The sequence below is a fragment of the Sorex araneus genome, chromosome 3 (assembly GCF_027595985.1).
Source record: "Sorex araneus isolate mSorAra2 chromosome 3, mSorAra2.pri, whole genome shotgun sequence".
In the NCBI taxonomy this organism is placed as follows: Eukaryota; Metazoa; Chordata; class Mammalia; order Eulipotyphla; family Soricidae; genus Sorex; species Sorex araneus.
This window is the reverse complement of record NC_073304.1, coordinates 176074379-176100100: the sequence shown is the minus strand read 5'-3', so window position 1 is coordinate 176100100 and position 25722 is coordinate 176074379. Positions and strand designations below refer to the sequence as shown.

The 25722-nt window shown below is 46.0% G+C and overlaps 1 protein-coding gene across 2 annotated transcripts in view; it reads left to right on the top strand.

The window, feature by feature from the left end:
* Window positions 1–25722, top strand: part of ELMOD1 (ELMO domain containing 1) — a 55848-nt gene that overhangs the window by 7104 nt on the left and 23022 nt on the right. For both annotated transcript variants that reach the window (XM_055130128.1, XM_004604793.2), the window contains exon 2: window positions 18185–18286. In XM_055130128.1, coding sequence (XP_054986103.1) covers window positions 18252–18286 — 35 coding nt within the window. In that variant the 5' untranslated portion in view covers window positions 18185–18251. The remainder of the gene's footprint in view (window positions 1–18184; window positions 18287–25722) is intronic.

Genomic DNA, 25722 nt, shown 5'->3' with positions numbered 1-25722 from the left:
TCCAGCTCACCCTTGCTGACCCTGAGCGAGACTTACACATCATTTATATGCTGAAAAATAGAAGGGATTTTTAAAAAAATAAGAATGTTGTGCTAACACTGATCCTTATAAATGTAAAATAAATGCTAATTGTTATTACTGTTCTAAGGAATAAATAGCTTCATTTTCAGTGAAATTATAGAACATGTATATTATTTATGTGCGCTCTATGATTCAGGTGCTATCAAAATAATTCACAATTTGTTGATTGTTTTTTGTTGGGAGGTACAAGGAAAGATGATTGTAGTAAATGCTTAAGGAGAGCTCATTAAATCATCTTAAAAATCAGTCTCAAACAAGTTAAGGATTTCAAATTCAGTGGCCTTTACATAGCATTTAAGGAAGTTTTATTTTAATTATTGACATTAGGATTTGGTTAATGGGAATGCTTGGCAGAAGAGCTTATAGGAGCTTATCCAGCTATTAAAACTCTCCTTACTATTTCCCTTGTACAATACTAGATGTAAAAAGCTGTCAGATATTTATAAGGTTTTATTTATGATGAAATGAATTATTTAATTATGGTTTAGAAATATGTCAATAGCATCATAAACTCTGTTCCCTATTTTTTACATTAAAATATACTGTAGTAGTATCATTGACATTTTAAGCACTTTAGCTGTGAAGGATTCTCTGGAGTGATTTTACTCTTATACATCTTATTTTTTAAAAGAGTAAGAACACAGAAGCCAGATTTTCTGAAGCTTTTATATCCCAGTAGAACCCTTACATTTTAATTTCAGGGTTTCTTTGGTCTTACCATTCATTTAAATTAGTAAATGTTTAGAACAATTGGTTTTGAGTTGAACCATACATCCTCTTGAAATATTTGATGGACATCAAAACTTTAAAATAGAAAAAAAAAGAAGTGTACGATGCACAGCTTTACTCTGTTTGTAAAACCTGTATATAAGTACCTAACCGTAGTTAGGGTTCCTGGGGCCTCTTCCAGTGACACTTAGCTGGACAGAGCAGGCTCAGTTCGAGGGCCCTTTGATGAGCATCCGCACCCACCTCTTTCGCCTCCTCCTCAGGCCCAGCGGAGTTGTGAACCATCAGGACTATACCCAGTGGTACTACCTGGTGGGTGGTGGTATTCAGTCCCAGGATTAATCTCAGGGCCATGCATCTGCAAGGCATGTGTTCCACCCACTGAGCTGCCTGCCAGCCCCCATTGTAGAATTCTGACCTTCACATTCTATCTCATATGATGTGTATGCAGCCAATGTGTAAACCAAATAGATGAAATTCAAAACAGAAGAGCTGGATTATAGCTTTAGCTTCACTATACTTTATACTGTAGCTAACCTAGATTACTTAAACTAGTCAAAGAACATTTTCACCTCGATGCAGTCCTGCTGCGGCACATACGTTCATGAGGCTCTTGAGTAATGTTTGTGGGCGAGATGCAGAATTAAGGCCTGGGATGTGGTCTAAAGGTTGGGTGGACCAGCTGTCCCCAGAGAATGCTGATCAGTGTGGAAGCCCACACAGAGCTGGTTTCTATTGACTTGTGGCTCTTCCCTTCACCTGACATTGCCACAAATTTTAATCAGTAACTCAGATATATGTAGAGCATACATATATAAAATCATTTTGTTAAGAATGGAAAGCTCAAAGCACTAGTGAGCTTGGATGTCAGTTGGGATCAAACTTGATATCCCTTAGCTAAAAGAAAGGATTAAAACTAAGATCACAGTTAAAAAGAATCAACGTTGGCTTTGTTTAGATTACAAAATCTGCTGCACAAAGACTGGAAGTAAAGTCACCGCTTCACCGTGGTTTGGCTTATTTCAAAAGATGCTTTTAATTTAGTTGAGCATAACCAACAGTAGAGGAGAAATAAATGCTATCTTTGGCTGGATTCATCAATACTCAGAGCTGAGTAGAGCCCATATCAAAAGGTCAGAAATAAATAATCCTACAACCATACCGAAAGTGATGTATCTGGCTGACTTCTCAGGATGTAAAAGGAATGTCTTCATTGATAGGGTGTTGGCACACATATAACTGTGAGAGCACTCTCTCTCTCTCTCTCTCTCTCTCTCTCTCTCTCTCTCTCTCTCTCTCTCTCTCTCTCTCTCTCTCATTATGGACCACACCACAGGTAGTACTCAGGGCTTACTCCTGTCTCTGTGCTCAGGGATCACTCCTGGTGGGACCACATGGGGTTCCAGGGAATGAACACAGGCTAGCTGGGTGCAAGGCAAATAAATCCCCTCCTGGAAACGCGTTTTTATTTTCTGAATTGTTGCACTCTGTTTGGCCTTGGGCAGATGGGAGGCTGCTCAAAGCTTGCCCAGCCAGTTAAAAACCATGTAGGGACAGAGGCCAGAAAGCGTGTGTAGTGGGCAGGGCACTTGCCTTGCACAAGGCCAACCGGAATGTGATCTCCAGCACCCCGTTCGGCCTCCCCGGAGCCTGGCAGGAGTGATCCCTGAGTGCAGTCAGGTGTGGCACCCCAACCAGCAGGGGGCCCAGGGCTGGCTGTGAGACCAGTGGTCAGTTCCCAGCCTGGTGCCGTCTGCTCGGGCAGAAGGAGCTCTTCGTGCTCACCAGTACCAGCAGCAGCAGCCCGGGACGTGGGAACGTGCCAGCCCTGCCTCTGAGGAGACCTGATGGCACGAGCCCCACCAGGACAGCCCAGCCAGCCACGTGCACCCCGCAAAGAGCCCAACAGCACAGCCAACCCCAGTTGGACCCAGCCCTGCCACCGTTGCCATGACAACACAGGGGGAGGAGGAGTAGGGGCGGATCATAGGGCACATTTTACTGACTTGCCCCTGAGTCCGCCTTGACACCCTCCCCCCAGGGCCAGCTCAGTATGGAAAATGACCCTGCCCACCTTCCCTCCCCTCCTCCCCCCACCTCTGCTCACTCCAGGGGTTCGGATTCTGTGTGCGTGAGGCCACAGACCCATCACTGTGCCCTCCATCGAGTAGTCCCCAGAGGCACAGCCTGGCCCTTTCTCCTCCTCCTGGGGCCATGCCCAGCAGCGAGCAGGGGCTACTCTTGGCTCAGTGTTTGGGGCTTTGCCTAGCACTGCTTGGGGGACCTGGCAGTGCCAGGGAGGAGCCCGGCCCCCTGCACATAGACCCTGTGCTCAGCGCCCTCTTGAACTGCACCCTGGCCCCTCTGTTTGCTTTCCATAGGGACCCCACCTACTGTGCGGGGGCCTGGGCAGAATTTGACCCTAGTGAGGGTCAGCGGTGTTAGAGACATTAGGGCTGCACCCAACCATGTCTAGGGGGTCCTGTGACCCTTCTGAGCTCACTCTCTGTCTCATGAATCATCTTCCTGCTCCCGCATTCTTCTCTAGTCTTCATTCCCCTTCTCTTTGGCAATCCCTCTCGCCTCTGTGCAATTACGGGATCTTGGAATCCTGGTTCCTCCTTCTCCTTCCCCTCGTTCCTTTGTCAAACCCTTCCTTCACAACCCCCTGGAAAGGTGTGCTGGACAGGTCTCTGGGAGGTGTTTTCCATCTACAGTTATCACCATTCTCCACCTGCACTGAATAAGTTGGCTAGAAAATGTGGAGGGGAAAGCATTTTTTCCTGCCTCCTCACTCCCTTCAACCACTGGGGAGTGTCTGCATGTGTGATCTATTTGTCTACACCCACCTCTGACAGCTTCCAGGCTGGGAAACATCTTCACGATGGGCTTTCTGCGGATAGTCCTCATACACAAGATGCTGGATGTCCCACGGACCTTAGGATCTGGTTTTTTAGTTCTTGGAGAGCTTTTCATATTCTTTCTTTTCTTTTCTTTTTTCTCTTTCTTTCTTTCTTTCTTTCTTTCTTTCTTTCTTTTCTTTTCTTTTCTTTCTTTCTTTCTTTCTTTCTTTCTTTCTTTCTTTCTTTCTTTCTTTCTTTCTTTCTTTCTTTCTTTCTTTCTTTCTTTCTTTCTTTCTTTCTTTCTTTCTTTCTTTCTTTCTTTCTTTCTTTCTTTCTTTCTTTCTTTCTTTCTTTCTTTCTTTCTTTCTTTGCATTTTGGGTCACACCCGGCGATGCTCAGGGCTGACTCCTGGCTCTACACTCAGGAACTACTCCTGGAGGTGCTCAAGGGACCATATGAGATGCTGGGAATCGAACCCAGGTTGGCCGCGTACAAGGCAAATGCCCTACCCACTGTGCTATCACTCCAGCCTCTCATATTAGTTCTTGAATAAATCCTTCATATACATTTTTGTTATCTTTTCTCACTGGAATATCTATTATTTGGATGTTGAAGAATTTAATCTTCATTTTTCATCTTTCTCACTTCTTGACAGATTTTCTTCAATTTAGGACATTTTAATGTTATCTTCCATTTCTGTCATCGAAAACATATTGTGCCAAACATTATTCCCTTAATCCTTGATTCTGTTATTTCTTGTTTCTCTCTCACGAGTCTAGCATTTCTCTCCTTAGGTCTATGAAGATGTAGAATGATGTGTTGACAGTTTTCTTCTCTTGGTATGGCTTGTGTCTTCCAAATTCTCTTTGTTTTGAGTCCCTATAAATCAGGTTTGAAGTGATCCTTATCTTGCTGTAGTCCAGTGTCTGAGGGGTGGGTGTGTGGATGGCTGACAGAGAGCGCACAAAGGCGTGTGGACGATCGGGATTGGCAGCATCCGAGTGTCCAACCCAGAGCTGCAGGTCTTGGTCCTGTAGTTCCTGAGAAACAAATCTCCCGCTGCCGGCAAAGTCGCTGTCAGGACACAGGGGGCCAGAAGAGGTCGGCTCAGTCCCGCACAAACCATTCAGATTTCACTAAACCTTCTGGAATGGGACATGCAGCTTCCTCATGCCATTTTTTTTTAATGGTCCAGAGCTCAGTTTCCTGACTCACTTAAGGGTCAGCATCACTTAAGGGTCAGGAAGGGGCTTTCGGGCCTAACCTCTCCGGAAATGCTCCGGCCCAGCCCCCTGAGGGGGCTTCGCGCCCCTCTTTGGTGGTCTCTGACTCCAGAATGTGACTGATCCTCTCTCTGAGTTGGATATCCTTTGGGTTATTTTCCTCCCTGTGGGCTTTAGTCCATTAGGCAAGGTAGATCACAGTTCAGCCTTCTTCAGCTTCCAGGATTCCGCTGCTCTCTCTTTTTCACCCTGGTTGCCCTTATAGCGCTATACTTTTTAAATTTCTTTCGGCGGGGGGGTGGGGGTGGGGAAGGACACTCTTGATGATGCTCAGGGGCAACTCCTGGCTTTGAAGATGAGGGTTGCTCCCACTGATATTTGGGCGAAGCATGTGTACTAGGGTTCAAACCCAGGGTTCCCACATGCAAAACCTGCATTCAGCCCTTTTTTGGTTGTGTTTTTTTTTTTTTTTTTTTGCTTTTTGGGTCACACCCAGCGATGCACAGGGGTTACTCCTGGTTCTACACTCAGGAATTACTCCTGGCGGTGCTCAGGGGACCATATGGGATGCTGGGATTCGAACCCGGGTCGGCCGCATGCAAGGCAAATGCCCTACCCGCTGTGCTATTGCTCCAGCCCCTGCATTCAGCCCTTTGAGCTATCTTCCTGGCTGGTTTCTTCGCTCTTATAATGTGTGCTTGTTGTGTTTAAATGGAACCTAGTCTGTCACAGAAATGTTAAGGACACATGGTGTTAAATATATCAGCACTAATCCCAGTGAGATGATCACTGGGTGGCTGGCATACACCTCACTCTGCCAATGTGCAGTTCCACAGTTCCCATTCTTGTCCTGCTAAGTCTTCTTGCTTCCCAACCAGAGTGGCTTCAGATATTCTCTTACCCTAGAGACTCTCCCACCTTCTTTGCAAAATATCCTACCTCATACAAACTACTATACTGTCTCTTCATGTTGTTAAAAAATATATAAGCAATCATCATGATTGTTGTTTCTTTGTTTTCTATACCCAGCAGTGTACAGGGCTTACTCCTGGCTCTGTGCTCAGGGAATATTTCTAGTGGGGCTCAAGGGACCATATGTGGTTCCTGGGACTGAGCCCAGGTCTGCTACACACATACAAGGCAAGCAGTTTATCCCCTGTACTATCCCTCCATCCCAATGATCATGATTTTATCCGACTTCTGTCCATAAGCCTGTAACACGGGTCAGCATCTTAGGAAAGTCTGGGTTGGTCTTCAGGGCTGAAACGTATTTAGATTTGAGAGAACTCAGAGCTTTGCTCGTGACTGCAGACTGCCTTGGAGCCTGTGCCAGAGAGTCTCCAGGTCCCCCACATCCTAGAGGGCAAATATTGCTGTTCCTTACTCATCTCCACGCCCAGGGAAAACCCCTGAGCAGAGTAAGTGCACTGTCAGTGTGACCGCCTGGACTGGGAAGCTGAGGTCTTGTATTGCCAACGCTCTGGCTTCGGTCAGCTCATTGGTCAGACTGGTGCTGAGAGGTATTAGGTGGAAGAATGAGGATGGAGCCTGGGGTCACCAGAGCTTCCTAAGGGAGGGAGAGTCGGGACAGTTGGGAAGCTGGGAGGATCTGGGATCAGGAGAGCCTAAGATTGGCCTTCCCAGGAAGCCAGAGCACATGAAGGAAGCCACATCCAGTCAGATGATGGGGCCAAGACACAGAATTGTCTCTGTGCAAGGAAGTAGGCTAGAGTCTGTGTGCATGTCAGAACGTGTGTGTGTGTGTGTGTGTGTGTGTGTGTGTGTGTGTGTGTTTAGTGATGGGAATCTGATGGGGGGAGGCACCAAAGCCCAACCTAGAGCATTAGTAGAGTTACAGAAGAAACCTGGTTTCACCAAAGGAAAATATTCACAGTGTTTCCTGTCATCCCCGCTGGGTCTCTCCAGGGCAGCACAGCTGGGAACCCGGAAATGAGGAGCTGGCAGGCTTCCTGCCTTTTGTCATCCCAAGATGCTCCCCCAGCCACTGAAGTTGAGGTACATCTAGTGGCATTCAATTCTTCCTTAAGGATACTTGAAATAATAATGGTTTGTTTTACCATGAGTGCTACTGGTGAAATACAATAGAAAATAATCAAATAGTCACTCAGCAAACAGATATCGAGGCTAGCTGGAGAGTGAACTTAAAGCTATTCTTTGAGGCCAGGGAGCTGGCTGGGGTGCACGTCAGAGCATGCACAAGGCCCTGGGTTGAATCCTCATTATCCTATGGCCTCCTGAGCTCTTCTTGAGGACCCACCTCCCCCTCCAAGACAAAAATAATACCATTTTTGTTTGTTGTGGGGTTTTCAGATTTTTTTCTTTTTTTTGCCTTTTGGGTCATACCCGGTGATGCTCAGGGGTTACTCCTGGCTCTGCACTCAGGAATTACTCCTAGTGTTACTCGGGGAACCATATGGGATGCCTGGGATTGAACCCAGGTCAGCCGTGTGCAAGCAAACGCCCTCCTGCTGTGCTCGGGGAACCATATGGGATGCCTGGGATTGAACCCAGGTCAGCCGTGTGCAAGCAAACGCCCTCCTGCTGTGCTATCATTCCAGCGTTGTTTGTTTTTAAAATAATTAAAACCCTTTGCATATATTTATTTATGCTTTTTGCAGTGAAGGTGCAGGGAAAGAACCCAGGGCTGGACATAGCCACACACAGATTATGTTCTACTGCCGAGACACATCTTTAGGCCATCAGCCCTCATTCAAAAATACTTTTGTTGAACATAATAACACCGCTTTAAAAATGTTTTTCATGAGAGTTGCTCCAAAAGACATGAAATGGTTTGGGTCTCGTAAATGAATGTTATTTCTATAGCCAGGGTCACAGGTGACGAGAGCACTGTGCTGTTTGCCTCCGGAACTCTGGAAATGCCCAGTTTTGCAAATGTTTCAAGGTCATAGTCCTTACTATGTTCTCATTATATAAAAATGAGAATTTTGTACAGATAAAAATACAAGTGCAGATGGACAAAACCATATCTATTTGCTGTTCATGCAAACATAAGCTTGCCATTCTTTTATAACGATTTCATTTAGAAATGTTCATGTTTAAAGCAATATCAGCTTGAGAATAGAGAAAAATAAGAAAAAGAGAAAGAAGCAATTATTTAGGGCTTGAAGAGATAGTCCAGCATAAAGGACACTTGCCTTGCATGCAGCTGACCTGAGTTCAATCTCCAGCACCCCATATGGTCCCTAAGCTCTGCCAGGAGTGAGCCCTGAGCACAGAGCCAGAAGCAAGCCCTGAGCACCACTGGATATAGCCCCAACACAAAACAACAGCCCACAAATCCACAAAATAATTAAAGCTGAGCACACTCAACATTTAGAGTACTTTTATGGAAAATTAATACCTAGCTTTGGAGATTTCTCTATTCTTTTATAAAGACAGATTTAGTCAGTTCTGATCTCCTCCCTTTGCTCCATGGAAACAGTGAATATGTGTAGGCGACCACAGAAATGCCAGAAAATCAAAATCGTGGTAACTGACTTTCAGGCACATCAGTAATTTGCAGGCAGCCCTCAATTCTGCAACAGACATGAACCTTTATTGCTCCAAATTGCAAATGGTAACCCTGGATGAGGACTTTCTCCTGAGGAAGGAGAGGCCCTCTCATCACTGCAGTGAGTGCAAGCAGAACTTTGCCCACACTTGGCAGTGCTAAGAGTTTACTCCTGGCTCTGCACTCAGGTTTTCCTTAGGGGACCATAAGGGGCACCAGATTTCAACCTGGGTTAACTACATGTAAGGCAAATACCCTACCTCCTGTACTATCACTCTGGCCCATATATCACTGTCACTATCATCCCATTGCTCCTCGATTTGCTCGAGCGGCACCACTAACGTCTCCATTGTGAGACTTGTTACTGTTTTTGGCATATTGAATACACCATGGGTAGCTTGCCGGGCTCTGCCGTGCAGGCTATATACTCTCAGTAGATTGCCAGGCTCTCTGAGAGGGGCAGAGGAATCGAACCTGGGTCGGCCATGTGCAGGGTGAACACCCTACCCACTGCACTATCGCTCCAGCCCCAAGCAGAATATTTTTCAAGCTAATCACCAGAGAAGGAAGGAAAGTTCTGGAATGTAGTCCCGAGAAGATTCTTATGGTACCTCTATTATGAAATGCACTATGAGTGCAGAATTTGAATTATTTTTATTTTTCTGAAAGGCCCATTCTCATATTGCTTGCTGTCTCTCATGTTATATAAGTGAAGTAAAATTTGTATTTGTACATTTTATAAAATACCTATATAAGCCCATTTTCCATAATTACCACATCATATTTGATGGAGTTCAGACAGTAGGCAACAAATCAGAGAGTAATATATGTATATATATATATACATATATATATATGTGTGTGTGTGTGTGTGTGTGTATATACACACACACATCCCTCTCAAAGATCCTGGCAAGTTACCAAGAGTATCCTGCTCACACAGGCAGCTACCTGTGGCGTATTAGATATGCCCAAAACAGTAACGGTAGGTCTCATTCCCCTGACTCTGAAAGAGCCTTCAATCATTGGGAAAGATGAGTAAGGAGAGGCTGCTAAAATCTCAAGCCTGGGAGGAATAGAGATGCTACTAGTGCCCACTCGAGTAAATTGACGGGCAACAGGATGACAGTGATAACGGTGACAGTGACAGTGATACCTATATAAGCATTTTACATTCTTAGGAATGACATACATATTTAGGTATTACATAAATTTCCTTGTAAAACAGATTCATATGTGTTCCCAGTGCTCATAAAGCCTTAAAATCAATTTTTCCCATTTGGGCAGCAGGACTTGCTCATCTCCTCTGAGGGCTTGGCTGTTCTGACTTCGCTTCCTCTCAGTGCGGGTCTCTTTCCGAATCCTCTCCTTCCTTCTCGGGAACTTTTCCCGCTTAGGGGATTTCATATCTGTAGTATGTTTACTGTGGAAGGGGTAAGATTTCATTTTTTTTTTGCTTTTTTGGGTCACACCTGGCGATGCACAGGGGTCACTCCTGGCTCTGCACTCAGGAATCACTCCTGGCAGTGCTCAGGGGACCATATGGGATGCTGGGAATCGAACCCGGGTCGGCCACGTGCAAGGCAAACGCCCTACCCACTGTGCTATTGCTCCAGCCCCAAGATTTCATTTTAGTAGCCCTTATTATTCAAGGCTCTACCCAGAGGAGCCCTGTAAAGTTTTGGGGGGCAGGCGTGCACCCAGGTTCTGCTTATCCCCGGCTTGACAGTTTCATCTGAGTCAAGTTTCATCTGGAGGTGGCCTGGCACTCCACAAAGTAAATCTGAGTTAATGCACTATTCACTCTTACTTCAACCCAGAATTTGACCTTGGGGGCCTCCTCAGAGACTGATGAATAACAACCCTCAGGATCAGTCTCTGAGGAGTTGAATCCCAGCTGTAATCTGTTGTAGCTGTGTGGCATTGGAAGACTCCTTAACCTCTCTGTGCCTCATTTTCTCAGGTGTCAGGGGGATAATCATTATTAGTCACTTCCTAAGATGGCTGTGAAGTGATGGAGGCAGGCAGCATCCATAGAAGGTGGCCTGGCACTCCACAAGCACTTTGTAAATAATAACCGTTACTTAGAGGAGCTTACACTGAGATTTACTTTATCTTTTTAAAAATAGTTTCATTTAGAAAAACTGAAGGGGGAGGGAAAGAGAAAGAGAGAGAGAGAGAGTTGCACATCATGGTTACAGGCAGCAGGGAATGGGCTGAGACTTAATTTTCTAATTAAATTGTGTAAATATAACGACAAATTAATTTTGTTAATAAGGACTTACTTCTGCAGAACTCTTTCCCCTCTTCTTTGGTTTTGGGGCCACACGGGGAGGTGCTCCGAGTTTACTCCTGACAGTACTCAGGGAAGCCTGAGTATGGGATGCCGGGATAGCACTCAGGGTTTGTCACGTGTAAGGTGAGCGCCCTGCCCACTGGGCAGTCCTCCCCCTTTTCCTAACGAGGTCATTCCACATTAGGGAAGCCACCAGGCTGGGACAGAGTCGCCTCAGTGGATTCCCTTTTCTTTACATCTGGACACCATGCTCCCGCAGATGCCCTGGGTGAGGATTGGAGGCTTCCTCGGTCCCTTTTTGATCTGGGGCCCGCAGGAGAGCTTCAGAGCGGCATGCCACTCCCTCGGGGTTCGTGGAAGTGTCCCCACTCGCTGGCGCAGTCCCCGCTGACCTGGGCCACCGTGGGAGGCGCTGAGCTCAAAGGAACCCGCAGCTCCTTGATGCTGGCCGAGTTCCCAGAGCAGTGGCCCCTCCCTGCTGCCCCTTTCTCCGCCCTGAACTGAATCAGGGGCTCGGAAGCGCATCCCAGCACAGACGCCACCAGCATTCCCTGGAGCTGCTGGGAATCGTTATGCCCCCCCCCCCACCTCAGGAATATGTCAGGAACACAACTACAGAGAGATGGTTTGGCATGGTGATGCCCGGATGGTCATCACCTGCCTTATTTCCGCTTGAAAAAATTAAAAGGGAGGGGGAGCGAAGGGGATACTGAGTGGTCACTGGGTTAATCCCAGTGACCCTCACTAGAGAAACAAAGACAGGAGGTGTTTCCTCGGGTGGAGATTTACAGTTCCCTTAGCACTGTCCCTGCATTTCTCTGAAACGCCAGGACTTCACATCAGTAATTCTGGCCCCGCGTCCACTGCCAACCCCAAGGCCCCGGGACTGCTCTGTGCTGCGACCCCTGCTCTCTAGGGCCCCTTTGCAGCTAGTTTCCTTCCTGTACCCATTCCCTCCTACCAGTCGTTCTCCTGGTCCTCCACTGACACGAGTTTCAGCTGTGGCCTCTTTGGAACATCCCCCTACGGAGAGCGTGTGGATTGAAAACATGGGGGTGGCCCCCGGGGGTAAAGGCTTCTGCTAGAGCGAGTCCCCGGGAGGGGGCTGCTGAGCGGGGTCTCCATGTCCTCCTGTGCCAGATGGAATGTGGGACCAGAGGGGACGCAGGACCCAAAAGAGAAAAGGCAGGATGGATGTTACATAACAGTATCTTGGCACCTCCAGCTGAAGCCAGAAGCCGAGTGTTTTCCAGTGAGTGGGAGAGACACAAACACGGCAGTGAGTGACATTTGATCAAGTCACAGTCATCAGGAGTTCAGTCACCTGTCAGTTCATTCACTGCCGCTTCAAACTCTTTCCTGGCCAGGCCATCGCTGTGTGTCTGGCGTTCTTCCCCTCCCCCCCATCTCCCCACCCAGGCCGAGTGTCAGGTGAGCTGCAAGGAGGGCATCAGTAAATGTGTTGCCTTTAGGTCCCTACCCAAAAAGCAAGGAAGATGCTGGTGAAATGGCAGAAAAGCCCTAGATGACTTCATTTCCACGAGGAATATGGAAGCTAAATAAAGATGAAGAAGAAGGAAAAAAATCCTCCTAGACACAGAAAGAAATCAGTGGCTGCTGGAGGGAGAGTGTTGGGTAAGATGAGTGAAGGGATCAGAGGGACAAATTTCCAGTTAAAACTAAGTCCTTGGGGCTACTACTGGGGCTTCAGAACATCATAGGTTTTTGGTTTTGTTTTTTAAATTATTTTAAACTGCACAGCAATAGTCTGGGAAATAAATAGTCAGATTGTGGGATGCATTCTATACTGCATACAAATGTCGAAGCATTTGGGGGTGAGCCTGAAATATATACAATATTGTATGTATGCAGTTACCCTTCGATCTAAAGGTAGCAGCAATTCTTTTTGCTTTTCTGTGCAAACATTTAGAGGCGATCTTTCACACTTATCCACAGAGCATGGAGCTAAGTAGCTTCCTTCACAGGCAAGCCATTTTGGGTGTTTTTTTCAGAGAGACAGATAGTTAGCACTAATTATTGTCTTTGTTTCCCAGGGACAGATCATTAGGACTAATTGTTATTTTCTTTCCCTTCCCTTCTCCTATTCAATTGAGTGTCCATTGAATTCTCCCTCTCTGCCCTGTCCACCTCTGTCCTCTTCTCTTCATCATCCCTGCCCTGGCCTCTGTTAAGATCACTACTTGCCAGGCTTTTTTTTTTTTTTTGACAGTCTCCTGGGTGATTCTTCATTCACCAAAAATCATCTCTCACCTTAGCAGATGGAGCAGTAATGACTCATCTCAGCCGAGAGTCCCACCCTCGAATTCGAACAGCATGCTCAGTCGAGCTAAGCACCCTCAGAGCTTTGGCTTTTTCAGTCCTTACAAGAGCCCTCCTCGTCGGCAGGAATTCCTCCCTTTCTAACAGGGGAGGTTGAAGGATTTGTCTAAAGCACTTCGACTAGGGAATCCCAGCTGTGAACTGTCTCCAGAACTTGTTTTGTTCACCGCACTCAGCCTCGTCTGCCCTTTAACGTGTAAGGTCGCTTCCCACTAGGAACCTCTTGACGTTCTATCTCTTTGTGAAAGGACAGACCCCAGCACTCCTCCATGGAGGCCAGGAAGCAGAAAGATTTTTACTGCTTTGTTTATGGCTTGTCATTGTGAAATAATTAGAGGTAAACCAGTTTTCCAGCTCCTGGAAATGAAATCATTGTTAAGTCTGAGGCTTATTTTTAATTTGTCGTTGTTGTTGCTGTGGATTTTCTTTGGGGTTACACCCAGCAATGTTCAGGGCTTACTCCTAACTCTGCACTCTGGTATTGCTCCTGGTGGGCTTGGGGACCCTATGAGGTGTTAGAGATGGAATTCAGTTCCCCTGGTTTGGCTGCATGCAAGGCAAGTACCCTCCCCGTTATAATATCACTCTGGCCCCCTACATTTTTTAAAATATTCATTTCATCTTATTTATTATTTGGAGGGGTCGTCCAGGCAGGTCACAGAGGACCTGAAAGCTGCTTCTGGCAATTTTCCATTAGCCAGACCACGTGGTTCAGGGATTCAGCCCTAGGGTGCTGCTCAGGCCCTGTAGTGCCCCTGCAATGCTGGGGGTGGGGCGGTGGGAGGATGTGATTGCAGGGGTTGAACTGGGGTCGGCACAAGTACTGTCCCCTAAACCCTGTACTAGCTCCCCTGGCCCTATTTCACTTCTTTTTTTTTCTTTTTGGGTCACACCCAGCAATGCTCAGAGGTTACCCCTGGCTCTGCACTGAGGAATTACTGAGGTGTGGGGGGCCCCATATAGGATGCCAGGGATTGAACCCGGGTCAGCCACAGTGCAAGGCAAATGCCCTACCCTATGTACTATCGCTCCAACCCCATCACTTCTTTTTTTTTTGGTATAGTGCCAGAGGACAAACTCAGGCCTAATACATGCAGGGCATGTACTCTACCACTGAGCTATAATCCTCGGGCCTGCAATATATTTTTTTAAAACTGGAGAATAGTTTTAGTTTTTCCAAAATCTTCCAAATGTAGTGCCCTTTCTCTATTATGGACATCTTACATTCAGATGATATGTTTAACATGAATAATGGACCTGTACTAGCACATGACAGGGATGAATGGAGACGTTACGGGCACCCGCTCGAGCAAATCGAAGATCAACGGGATGACAGGTGATACAATGGACCTGTACTGATGCTTCAGAGGGATCGTATACATGCCAGGCATCACTCAGCTCTCCCAGGGCTTTTATCTTTCTCTCCCCTTGGTGTTCCAGGGTTCCTTCTAGTCACTCAATTCACGTTTTCAGAGATTTAGCAGTTTCTCAGACTTTCCTTGTTTCTGATGAGTTGGAGGGTTTTGGAAAGTACTGTTCAGGTTCTATCTGAGGTCTTGGATGGGTTTTTGTTGTTTTTATTGTTGTTTGTCTTTTGTCACTATAAGAGAGGAGGTTAGGTTTCCAGAGGAAGAATCAGGGAAGAAAAATGCATTTTTAGGCTGAAGCAATAACACAGTGGGGAGGGCATTTGCCTTGCACACAGCAGACCTAAGTTCAATCCCTGGCATCCCATATATCCCATATGGCCCCCCACCCCCCAGCACCACCAAGAGTGATTTCTGAGTGCAGAGCCAGGAATAACCCCTGAGCATCGCTGGGTGTGACCCCAAAAGCCAAAGCCAAAATATAATAATTTTAAAAAAGAAAGAAAAATGCATTTTCCTCACAGCATATCAAGGACACAGATGATCCACCTGACTGCGAAGGGCAGTGATCAGTTTTCACCTTGATCACCTAATGGCAGTGGACTTGGAGCTTCTCCGCTCTGACCTTACTCGTTCAGTTACTCATCCCCTGGATGAGTAACTGGAAATACACGATACTGGAAATCACCACCTGATTTACAAGGGATTACGGTTATATTTCTGAGGACACACCATCTACATAAATTATTAAATTATTTGGTATCCTCTTGTGTTGAAGATTTATGTTATGCTCAACTATTTTGTTAAAAAAATTAAACAATATTTATTGTGGCACCGGACTTTATGGGGCTAATTATGCTTTTATGCAGATACTGTTCCAACAGCACATCCGTCCCCAGAGTACCCGCTTCTCTCGCCACTTCTTTCTGATTCAGTTATCTCACGACGTCAGTGTGGAATTGGGCATATTTATTTGATGCTTTGAGCTATGTGACAATTCTGTGACACTTTATCTTCTCACTGAAAGGCCCCAGCATGACCGTGGGGAGCTCTGGCATCTGGCTCCTGCATTTATGTGACATGTCTGTGATGGTTTTTACTTGGGCATGTCAGGCTTGCCTTGTGTATGCACTTCCCAGCCTTAGAACCAGCCACTTCTTCAAGGATTCCTTTTATTTTTTTTATGTCTTTTGAGACCATATTAATAACCACAGTCTGCTTCTTGGTGGGTGTTAATACTTTTTTTTCCCCGCTTTTTTTTGTAACACCCAAGGATACTCAGGGGTTACTCCTGGCTCTGCACTCAGGAATTACTCCTGGTGGTGCTAGGGATTAGAACTCAGGTCGGCCACATGCAAGGCAAACACTCTACCCACTCTACTATTGTTCTGGCCCAGGTGCTAACGCTTTTTAATGAAACTTTGGATTCAACTTATTTATTTTGGTTTGGGGAGCATACCTGACAGTGCTCAGGATTTGCTCCTGGTTCTGTGCTCAGGGATCATTCCTGGAAGTGCTCAGGAAACCATGTGGTGTCAGGGATTGAACTTGGGCTGGTTGTGTACAAGGCTGTCATCTAACCTACTGTAATATCTCTCCAGCCAAAACAAAATCTGTATAAACCACCGTGTATGAGCTCTGAAGACTATGTTTTGTGCCAGGGATTGATCTAAGATTGGCCACATGTAAGGCAAACGCCTTAACCCCCATACTACCTCTCCTGACCCATTTTATATAATATTTATGTATCTTATAAATAGCATGCATATAGTATATTTATATGTAAATGTGTGTTTGTTAAATCAGTGGGGTTAAGACTGGAAGCTGTTTTCCTCCCAGAAGCAAACATGGCCTTAAGTTGCTGTGTCGAGTTCCTTTCCAAGGCTACTCTGGGCATACATAAGTATAAATTCTTTTGGAAGCAGACTTAGGGCATATCTACAAGAATAAAAGTGGGTGAAGTACTGATTCACATTTGGGGCCCAGTCCCCGCCCTCTGCCCAGTCCTCATGAATGGTCTGTCTCTGTGGCTGCCACTTGTCTGGTCTCTTTCTGGCAAGGTGGCAGCTGGTGTTCCGGGGCATCTTTCCTCTCCTGAGAGAGTTCTCCGATAGTCTTCCTTGTCTGCTTTTTCTGCAGACTGCTCTGTTTCCTCCAACATGCAGCTTTGTCCTCTCACCAAGGCCAGTGACCTGATAGTGTGAACTATCCAACAGGAAATTATAACCTGGGAAGAGTTAGACCAATAAAAATCCAATGATTCTATTCACAATCATCATCATCATCATCCCATTGATCATCGATTTTCTCGAGTGGTCTCAGTAACGTCTCCATTCGTCCTAGCCCTGAGATTTTGGAAGCCCGTCTTTACTCATCCTTCCCAACGGTGCTGCGTTGGAGACTCTTTCAGGGTCAGGGGAATGAGACCCATCATTGTTACTGGTTTTGGCATATGAATACGCCAGCCACAGAGAGCTTGCCAGGCTCTCCCATGCGGGCAGGAAACTCTCAGTACCTTGCCAGGTTCTCCAAGAGGGAGAACTAGGCTATCAGATGTCACATGGCCGCATGCTTCTGGGAGCTTGGTTTTACAGTCTCTGGATGTTGGCCATTGATGGGGCATTTTGTAGGTGTGACTACCTAGCTACTGGAAAGTGGGGGACCTAAGGATGGAAGAGGCCCACTCCCGATCCGAGCAGACTTGGAGATCTCAGCCCTGGGTCCCCCACACATGGGTTCCTCTGCCGGTTCCTTCATGCATGAGGCTCGTCCAAACATGCAGAGAGGGGTCTTGAGCATGGCTGTGGCTGAGTTCCAGAGGTCTTCAGCCACCGGGCTCTGCTCAGAGCGGGGAGGGAAACTCAACCCACCCCCTCCGAGGGGCCCCAGTCAAGACAACCAGGCTCGGGGGCAAGATATATATATATAAAACTTAAACAATGTTATAAACCAAATGCCGCCCCAATTTTAAAAAAGAAAAAGATAAAAGTGAATGAGTACTGAAGTAAGGATAGTAGTGGGGGATTCTTGGCCTACTGGGGGCAGCAGAGGTGCAATCTGTACACCAAAAGCACAAACAATTAAAAAAAATAAATTTTTTAAAAAGGCCATGTTTTCATTTTGAGGATGCTATAATCACTAACCAAGTCCACTAAAATATTAAATTTACCTTATTGCATTAGTTAATTTACTCATTTGTGTAATAGGTAGTTATTGAGTACCTCTCACCTGCTAGGCATTGTACTAGTTTCTGGAAATGCTAACGAAAAATGTAACTGGAGTATGACAGGTTGTATTACAGTAATACTTTGCTCTTTAACAGATATTTCTTCATGTAAGGACTTTACCAGTTGCTTCTAGTATTTATTGATTCATTTTTTGAATTGTACTTCCATAAGATTGAGACAGCCAGATTCAAGACCTTCAGAAATCTGGAAATCAGGATTGATAATTGTATTGGCTTTTGTTTTCATTTGTCTTATAAATACTGTTTTACGAGTTATTGGAACAATATCCCAAATAAAGAAAAAACAAAAAGCTAATTACTGAAGTATCTGCTCATGAAACTAATAATTTGTTTAGCAAGTGACTTAAAATAGAAACCTAATTGTATAATTACAAAGGGAAAGCCTTTCGTTATAATCACCATGCATTTCATTGCGTTGCTATGTGGGCAGTTCCGTTGATAACATTCTGGGTACATAGTATGTTGGCTGCTTACTCAGAATTTCTCGTTCCCTTGATAGTAAATGTATCTACTTTATCTCTGCAGCGCTCACTTACTCGGACAAAGACAGACTTGGGGACCATTACTTGAGGTCAGTTGGGATACCATCTAGATGGTCACCATCGGCACCATGAAGCACTTTCTGAGGTAAGTGTTAACTATCTCCTGGATAAACCCTTTAAAATGAAGACCTTTCCTTCCCAATTAGGATAATATTTCTGTTGACCGTTTACAATGCTAGAACCAAGTCTCTTAGGAGAATGCTAACCATAAACAACATTGATTTTAGCCGAAAGGAATTTGATCATGAGGTCAGTCACTTCTGCTCATTCGCCTTGCATCTGTGAACTAAAAGAGCATTTAGAGGTGGTAGATGCTCAGGGAACACAGAATCCTCACGAGCCAGGGGCAGGAGTACTCGGGCAGGCTTGGTGAGGCTGGCTCTAAAGAATAATATATTGCTGGCCTCTGGGCTGAGGGTTTTGGGAATTAGTAACCAAGGATCAGTATAAATTGTATAGAATCAGTTCCCAAAAGTAAGCAATTTAAAACATCCCCAAGTTTAGGTTTTTGTTGACTCCATATGGGTACTGTCAAATGTTCCTTTTGGGGAAGAACAAAACAAAACCCATACATTCGTGTATTTGGGTGGTCATATGTGGTTTGAAAGCCATTTGGTTGACCCTGTGGTTATAGTTATTTTCAAGGGTGCTGGATATTACCCATAGTTATATTAATAAAATCCCTGGGAAACTATATCAGGTTAAATATTTAAAATTAAATTTGTTTAACTAAATGTACTAAAATTGGGACCAGAAAATGAGAAAACAAGACACTTCCCAGAATACTTGTACAGGCTATGCCCACCTATTTATCTTAGTGAATAATATTTGAAAAAATGTAATATCTGAAAGATTTTTAGACTATTTGTCAGCAAAGTATTTGACCTGATTTGTTTGGGTTGCCATGGTAACTAACCGATATGTTTACATGCTCATGAAACAAATTGGCATTTGGGAATCCTTTTTAGATGTAAACGTGTTGTCTTTCAGCTATAGAATCATGTTAACAAGAAGCCTCAGTGTCAGACACGGCTTATTAGCCACACGTGCCTTTTGTTAAAAAAGAAGCATGTACCACACCCTTTATAACTGAATATCTTCCTCAGTGTCTTACTTATTTGAGAAAAATATAAGCAGTCTCAAAACCAGTTTTTGTAGGGTAAAACAATAGTGTTTGTTTCTGTTTATTTTTGTTGTTATTGTTAAATTATATAGATGCAGCACTGTGTTTGTTAGCCACTATATAATTTTTTAATTTGTTTTTATTAATTATTTAAAACTAGCATAGTGAAAATATACCACTGTAATTTCACACAAAACTAGTGGAATTCCACCAAGAATAGTGGAACCATATCAGTTGGAACCCATCTTTCTATAATTTGGCACTCATATGGTGTAGCTATGACTCGACGTTGTGTGAGCCAGAAGTTTGGATAATAAAGTAAACATCAAGGACAAATTGAAGGAATTTCATTGACCGTTTGCTTTGAAGTAATAAGAGGAAATGTAGTCATTATCACTCCTAAGCTGACGAGTGTTGTTGGCTTTAGTTGTTTTTATTAAGTTATAATGTTTATATTCACTTGTTACTGCCTGTGGAATATGGAAAAATAAAGGGGCAAGAAGCAATGATTCTGTACTATCAACACAGTTCATTTAGATTGCCTTTTATTCCTTGGAGTCCTTCCTCACAGATGTTGGACAATCTTGGCAGCCTTTTCATTCGAACCACAGAGAAGATTATGTAAACACAGCCTGACTAAAGCAGGTGTTAATTCCTGAGCTCAGCAAATATATTAAGCACAATAAGGAGTTGACTTTCACTGAGAAGAAATCAACATTCTTTATAAGCCCAACTTTCGTCTGCCAACTTTTGAATTGCTGTAAAATAAAATGCACCAGAAGAAAGGAGGTTACTCTTTTTTTTTGTTTTTTGTTTTTGTTTTTTGGGTCACACCTGGCAATGCTCAGGGGTTACTCCCTGGCTTTTCACTCAGGAATTACTCCTGGTGGTCTTCAGGGGACCATATCATATGCTGGGAATCGAACCCGGGTCGGCTGCATGCAAGGCAAACACCCTACCTACTATGTTATTGCTCCAGCCCCAAAAAGAGGTTACTCTTAAAGAGATGTGTGTGTGCATGTGTGTGTGTATACATGTGCACATGTATATGTGTGTTGCATGCATGCTGCTCAAACACTTGACTGCAGTGCAGCTGTGTATCACTTGTGGCACATGGGCTCACAGACAATGAAGCTGCCAGACTCACGCTCTGTGTATATGGGACTCTAGGTATTGAAACCCATGACTGCGCACTTGCAAGGCAGAACTCAAAATGTCTCCACTAAGTTGCCTCTGGGCCAAGGATGGGTCTATTTAGCCCACATGTAAGACACATTGCAGCCACACTCTGATCTGTGTCACTCACTTATATGGAGATTACACCCAGCTGAAGGTTGTGTTTCAAACTGAGAGTAGATCTGGACTATCGAATAATAACCAGAGCCAGCCTATGGAATTTTACCCATGCTGAGTATTAGAAGACACCACAAAGAGATGGAATGGACAAGAATGTGGGTCTCTGTAACCTGAACAAGAGGGGACCTTTATGAGTTCCAAATAAAACTGAAGTTTGGGGCTTACTTTTTCACTTTCACTCCTGAATGCATAGCTTGGAACATACGTATAATAAGACACGTACTGAAGACCATCTCCTTTACCAGGTTTAATGATTGAGACTGTATTCTGAGGGGCATTAGGGCATCATTAATTCCAGCACTTTCTAATACAGGAAGCTTTCTAATCACCCCATCTGAATGAGTGCTTCCAACTATCCAGGCCTGGGGGCCAGAGATACAGTACAGCAAGTAAGACACATGCCTTGCATGCAACTGATCCAGGTTCAATTTCCAGCCTCCCCTGAGCCTGCCAGAAGTGATCCCTGAGTACAAAGGCAGGAGTAAACCCTGAATACTGTTGGGTGTGACAACCACTCCCCCCGGCCAAAAACCCCAACTATTCCAACCCAGGGAAAACTATTTTCTTGGTCATGGATGTCACAACTCAACCTATTTCCTCAGGGAGAAGAAAGGAAAGGGATGTTCCTGCCTCACCCAAAACCCCCTTGAAAAAAAGTTCAAGCAACGCACAGCCAACTTGTCCAAGTCCTAACTGCCAAGAAATGTTCAGTAGGGAGGAAAGCACTTTATCAGATGAGGCAGAAATGAAAGTGTCCAGTCCGTAAGGATGACCTGTAAATTGGCATTTGTGATTCGCCTTTGATTTGATGCCCGAGTCCACAGACTTACTAAGCATTGGCTAATAATTCTTGTGTGACCCCACATTTCCGTGTCCGCTTTCTCTTCCTAACAACCAGATTCAGCAGGGGTGAGCATCCCCATTTATGGGGGTGACTAGACTCCTCAGCTCTCCGAGGGCATGACTGCCGTCAAAGCTGCTCTGCTCCCCATGGTGCCTGGCCCCATGTCCTTGCGTGACAGTGCGGGTACTGGAGAGCTCCCTGCCGTGTCCCCGCTGCAAAACCTATGGCGGCACTTGGACTCAGAGCTCAAAGCAAGGAATGTGATGGGGACGTGGCACAGGCATGATGTGGCAGGGCCAGTTGGTGAGGGGCAGGGAAGCAGAACACCTGGTCTGTCCAGAAGCCTAAGGACGGCTGGAGGGTGTGAGGGGCAGAGTCCCAGGCTTGTCCAAGCGTGCCAAATACGAGACCATTAAGGATGAATAGGAGACAAATGGACTGGAGTGATAGCAAGCGGGTAGGGCATTTGCCTTGCACACAGCCGACCCTGGTTCGATTCCTCCGTCCCTCTTGGAGAGCCTGGCAAGCTACCGAGAGTATCCCGCCCGCACGGCAGAGCCTGGCAAGTTACCTGTGGCATATTGGATATGCCAAAAACAGTAACAACAAGTCTCACAGTGGGGACGTTACTGGTGCCCAATTGAGCAAATCGAAGAACAACGGGATGACAGTGACAGTGACAGGAGGTAAATTGCAGGGATAAAGCTGGGGGTCATTCTTGGACCCCAGAGTGAGCCTTAGAGGAAAGGGAGAGACAGATGGCACTGGTTTTTCCTTGTGACACCTGTCTAGTCTTCCCTGAAAGCCAGAAAACTCCTCCACGCCCTTCTCCTTACCCAAGAGAGGGCCAAAACCTGGGGCGAAGAAGCATGTTCCACTCCACACAGGCTGAGTAGCCAGTGAGATCAGACTCGACGCCCAGCTCCCAGACCCGTCCCTGTGTGACCAGGAGTGGCCGTGTTTTGCCCACTGCTGGGGAAGGGAAAGCGGTGCTGGGTCCTGACTTGTTCCAGGAATGAATGACATCACTTGAGATAGTCTGAAGTAGAGATGCTCAGGGCCGGGAAGGGGACGCGCGTGCACTGTGACTCCAGACTCCTCTCTTCTCGGACGTGGGCACAGCCAGCCACTGTCCTTGTTTTCAGGACACACGCTCACATACATCACGTGTCTCTATAGGCACATAAAGGCACTTAGACCCACATTCATGTTCTAAGCCCTTCTGTACACTGGAGCAAACAGACCATCTCCACAATCGGGGTGACCACGCTCAGCCCCACAGTGCCCTGGGCGGGTTCGTGGATGTTACTTGGCCTCCGCCCTCAGCTGCCCTCAGAGATGCCCAGAGTCCTGTCCAGGTATCCAGCTTTTTCCCTGCTGTTTACATCCCTCAGCTCTTCAAACCCGGATATTGGGGCTCTGCTCCCCTCAGGAGCCCCCACTCTGACAGTGTGTGACAGGGTCCAGCAAAGCCGGGATTTTCACTTCAGTCACTTCCTGTGTTTTCCACGTGGGTCCTGGACTGACCCCTGGACTCTGAGCAGGACTATTATGGAGAGGGTGCCCAGCTCCCTGGTGGGGAAACACGGGAGCCGGCATGGCGGTGAGACCCCTCAGGAAGGCCCCGGCTCGGGCCAGTTTTCTTCAGGAGACCATCCGCTCACTCTTCTTCTTCATTGGCTTTTCTCCTCGCTAGACTCCAGGTTCCTCATGCACCCGAAGGGCAGGAGGCTCATGGTGAAATGAAGTTCTTGGTCTGTATTGGCTTCTCTCCTCTACCAGAACTCCCGTTTCCTTCTGCGCCCCATAACTATCTCGTCAGTGTTGCTCCCGGTTCACATCACATCTCTTCCCTTTCAGTCTCAGTCTTTAATTCAACAGAAATCCGTTTACTCATAATGAGAATATCATCTAATCTGGTAATTTTCCCATTAAAAAACACATAGTGAATATATATTAGCAACGGTCCACACCATATGCCCTGCAGGTGCTATAGATTTTGAAGCCTCTGTTAGATAATATTTTCCTTTATTTACATCTTTGTCTAATTTTAATTTTGTAAGAAATATTTTATACATCAATGCTAGTTTATATGTGATTATATTGGAGTACATTTAAAATGTCCAAGTATAATGTCTTTACCGCTTATCCTTATAATTCAAAAAAGTATCGTTTATGTAGTAAAATAGAACAAATCTGGCTTTAAAAATGAAGTCTTGTGAAATGGGTCAAGTACCAAGTTCTGTTTGCTTTGCCCTTTGTTTTTGTTCTGTTTGGGACCCACACTCGGTGATGCTCGAGGGACTGTGTGGCACTGGAAGTCACACCCTCAGCTCTTTGAGTCTCTCCAGCCCTTACATCTGTGATTAAATGGTGACATCCTTAGTAAAGATGATCTGAGGGCTGGAGCAATAGCACAGCGGGTAGGGCATTTGCCTTGCACACGGCCAACCCGGGTTCAATTCCCAGCATCCATAAGGTCCCCTGAGCACTGCCAGGAGTGATTCCTGAGTGCAGAGCCAGGAGTCAGCCCTGAGCATGCCGGGTGTGGCCCAAAAATCAGGGAAAAAAAAACCAAAAAGTAAAGATGATCTGAAAGGAAAAAAGAAACTCAATCCATGGCATTTCCTGCGTATTCTGGTCAAATCTTGCTCTTGAGCTCTCAGAGAGCATTTCTCGAGGGTGTGAAACGGTGCCCTCTGCAGAAGCACCAGCATTCAGAGTAACACGGACCCTCATGGATCTCTGCCCCCTCCCCCCACTTTCCCAGCAGCAGCAGGGTCTCCTCTGACAAAGAAGGAGGGGAAAGTGAGGGGAGTCCCCCAACTGGAGCTCAGGGTCCCAGAGAGGAAGTTGGAGGCAACACAGGACCTCCCACTGGTTCCTTTGAGTGATGCCCAGTTCCCAGATCCTGTGTCAACTTCCCGCCACCTCCTTTCTGAGCAGGAGCTCTTTCTCGGCAGGTGTCCTTTCTAGACTGGTGACAAATTCATTCCCGGTGGACAGTCTGTGTCCTTCAGGGGGAACTTCAGCAGAGCAATTATCTCCTCCACGCAGGAGGCGTGGAGCCATGGTCTCTTCCCAGGTGGCGGTCAGCAGCCGCGTCTCATTTAGGGTGCTCGTCTGGACCCGGAACTGGGGTCACCTTGTCCATGCCCTTCCTCACCAAGCGTGCACTTCTTATGTATTGCAGGATGTCTTCAAGCAAGAGCTAGCTTTCACTAGCAGTCACTGAAACTGTCCAAAATAAGCCACTTTTTCTCTTTCTGTTCCCAAAGAAGACACGAGAGCCCCACGAGTAAGAGGATGGAGTAGTTGATCTGCAGGTATCGCAGCCCCTCGCCCTGCACCGGGCGCTCCAGCTCTCCCTGCGGTCTGCTTCCCCCACCCCCGCTGGGACCCCCCAAAACTGGAGTTCACTTTTAATTGGTCGCAGATATGAGCTGTTGTGAATATTTGACACCGGGTAGCTATTCTGGTTCGTGCTCAAGGATGCCTGTTAAATAATGAACAGGATCATAATTGCCTCCTGGGAGAGCAGGGCTGTGAACTCAGCTGTAGCCTCATTCTGCAACCGAGTGAGAAATGGCAGCGCAGAAAATGCTGGAAACAGAATCTGGGGAAGTGGCTCCTATTTAGGACTCAGCCCACCACGGCTTCAGGAGGATGTTTGTCTCAGGATCCTGCCATCATTCCTTAGAAAACACCAGTGAAAATTCAAAACCTGAACTCTGCTGTCTATGCACTTAAGTTTTTGTTTTGATTTGTTTGGGCTCATACCTGGCTGTGCTCGGGGCTTTCTCCTGGCTCTGTGCTCAGGGATCACTCCTGGCAGGCTCGGGAGCCATATGGGATGCCGGAGATCAAACCCAGGTCAGCCGCATGCCAGGCATGTGCCCTCCCCGCTATACTATCTCTTTAGCTTCCGTGCAGCAAATTGTTAAACATCAAGGACAATATTTCCTCCAGGTGGCCTTGAGAATTGGTTTGTTTTTCCTTCACACTATAGCTGATCTTTTCACTCGTGAGTTAAGTATCTTCTATCAGAACTAAGTCTAACTTATGAGGGGGGGAAAGATGAAGCAGAAAAAAACCCCACAACAACCCTTCATTAAAATGGAGCCTGTTAAGTTTTGTGATTCAGACCAGGAAGGAAACAGGCAGGGGAACCCTAACACGCCTGACTCTGGGTTCAGGT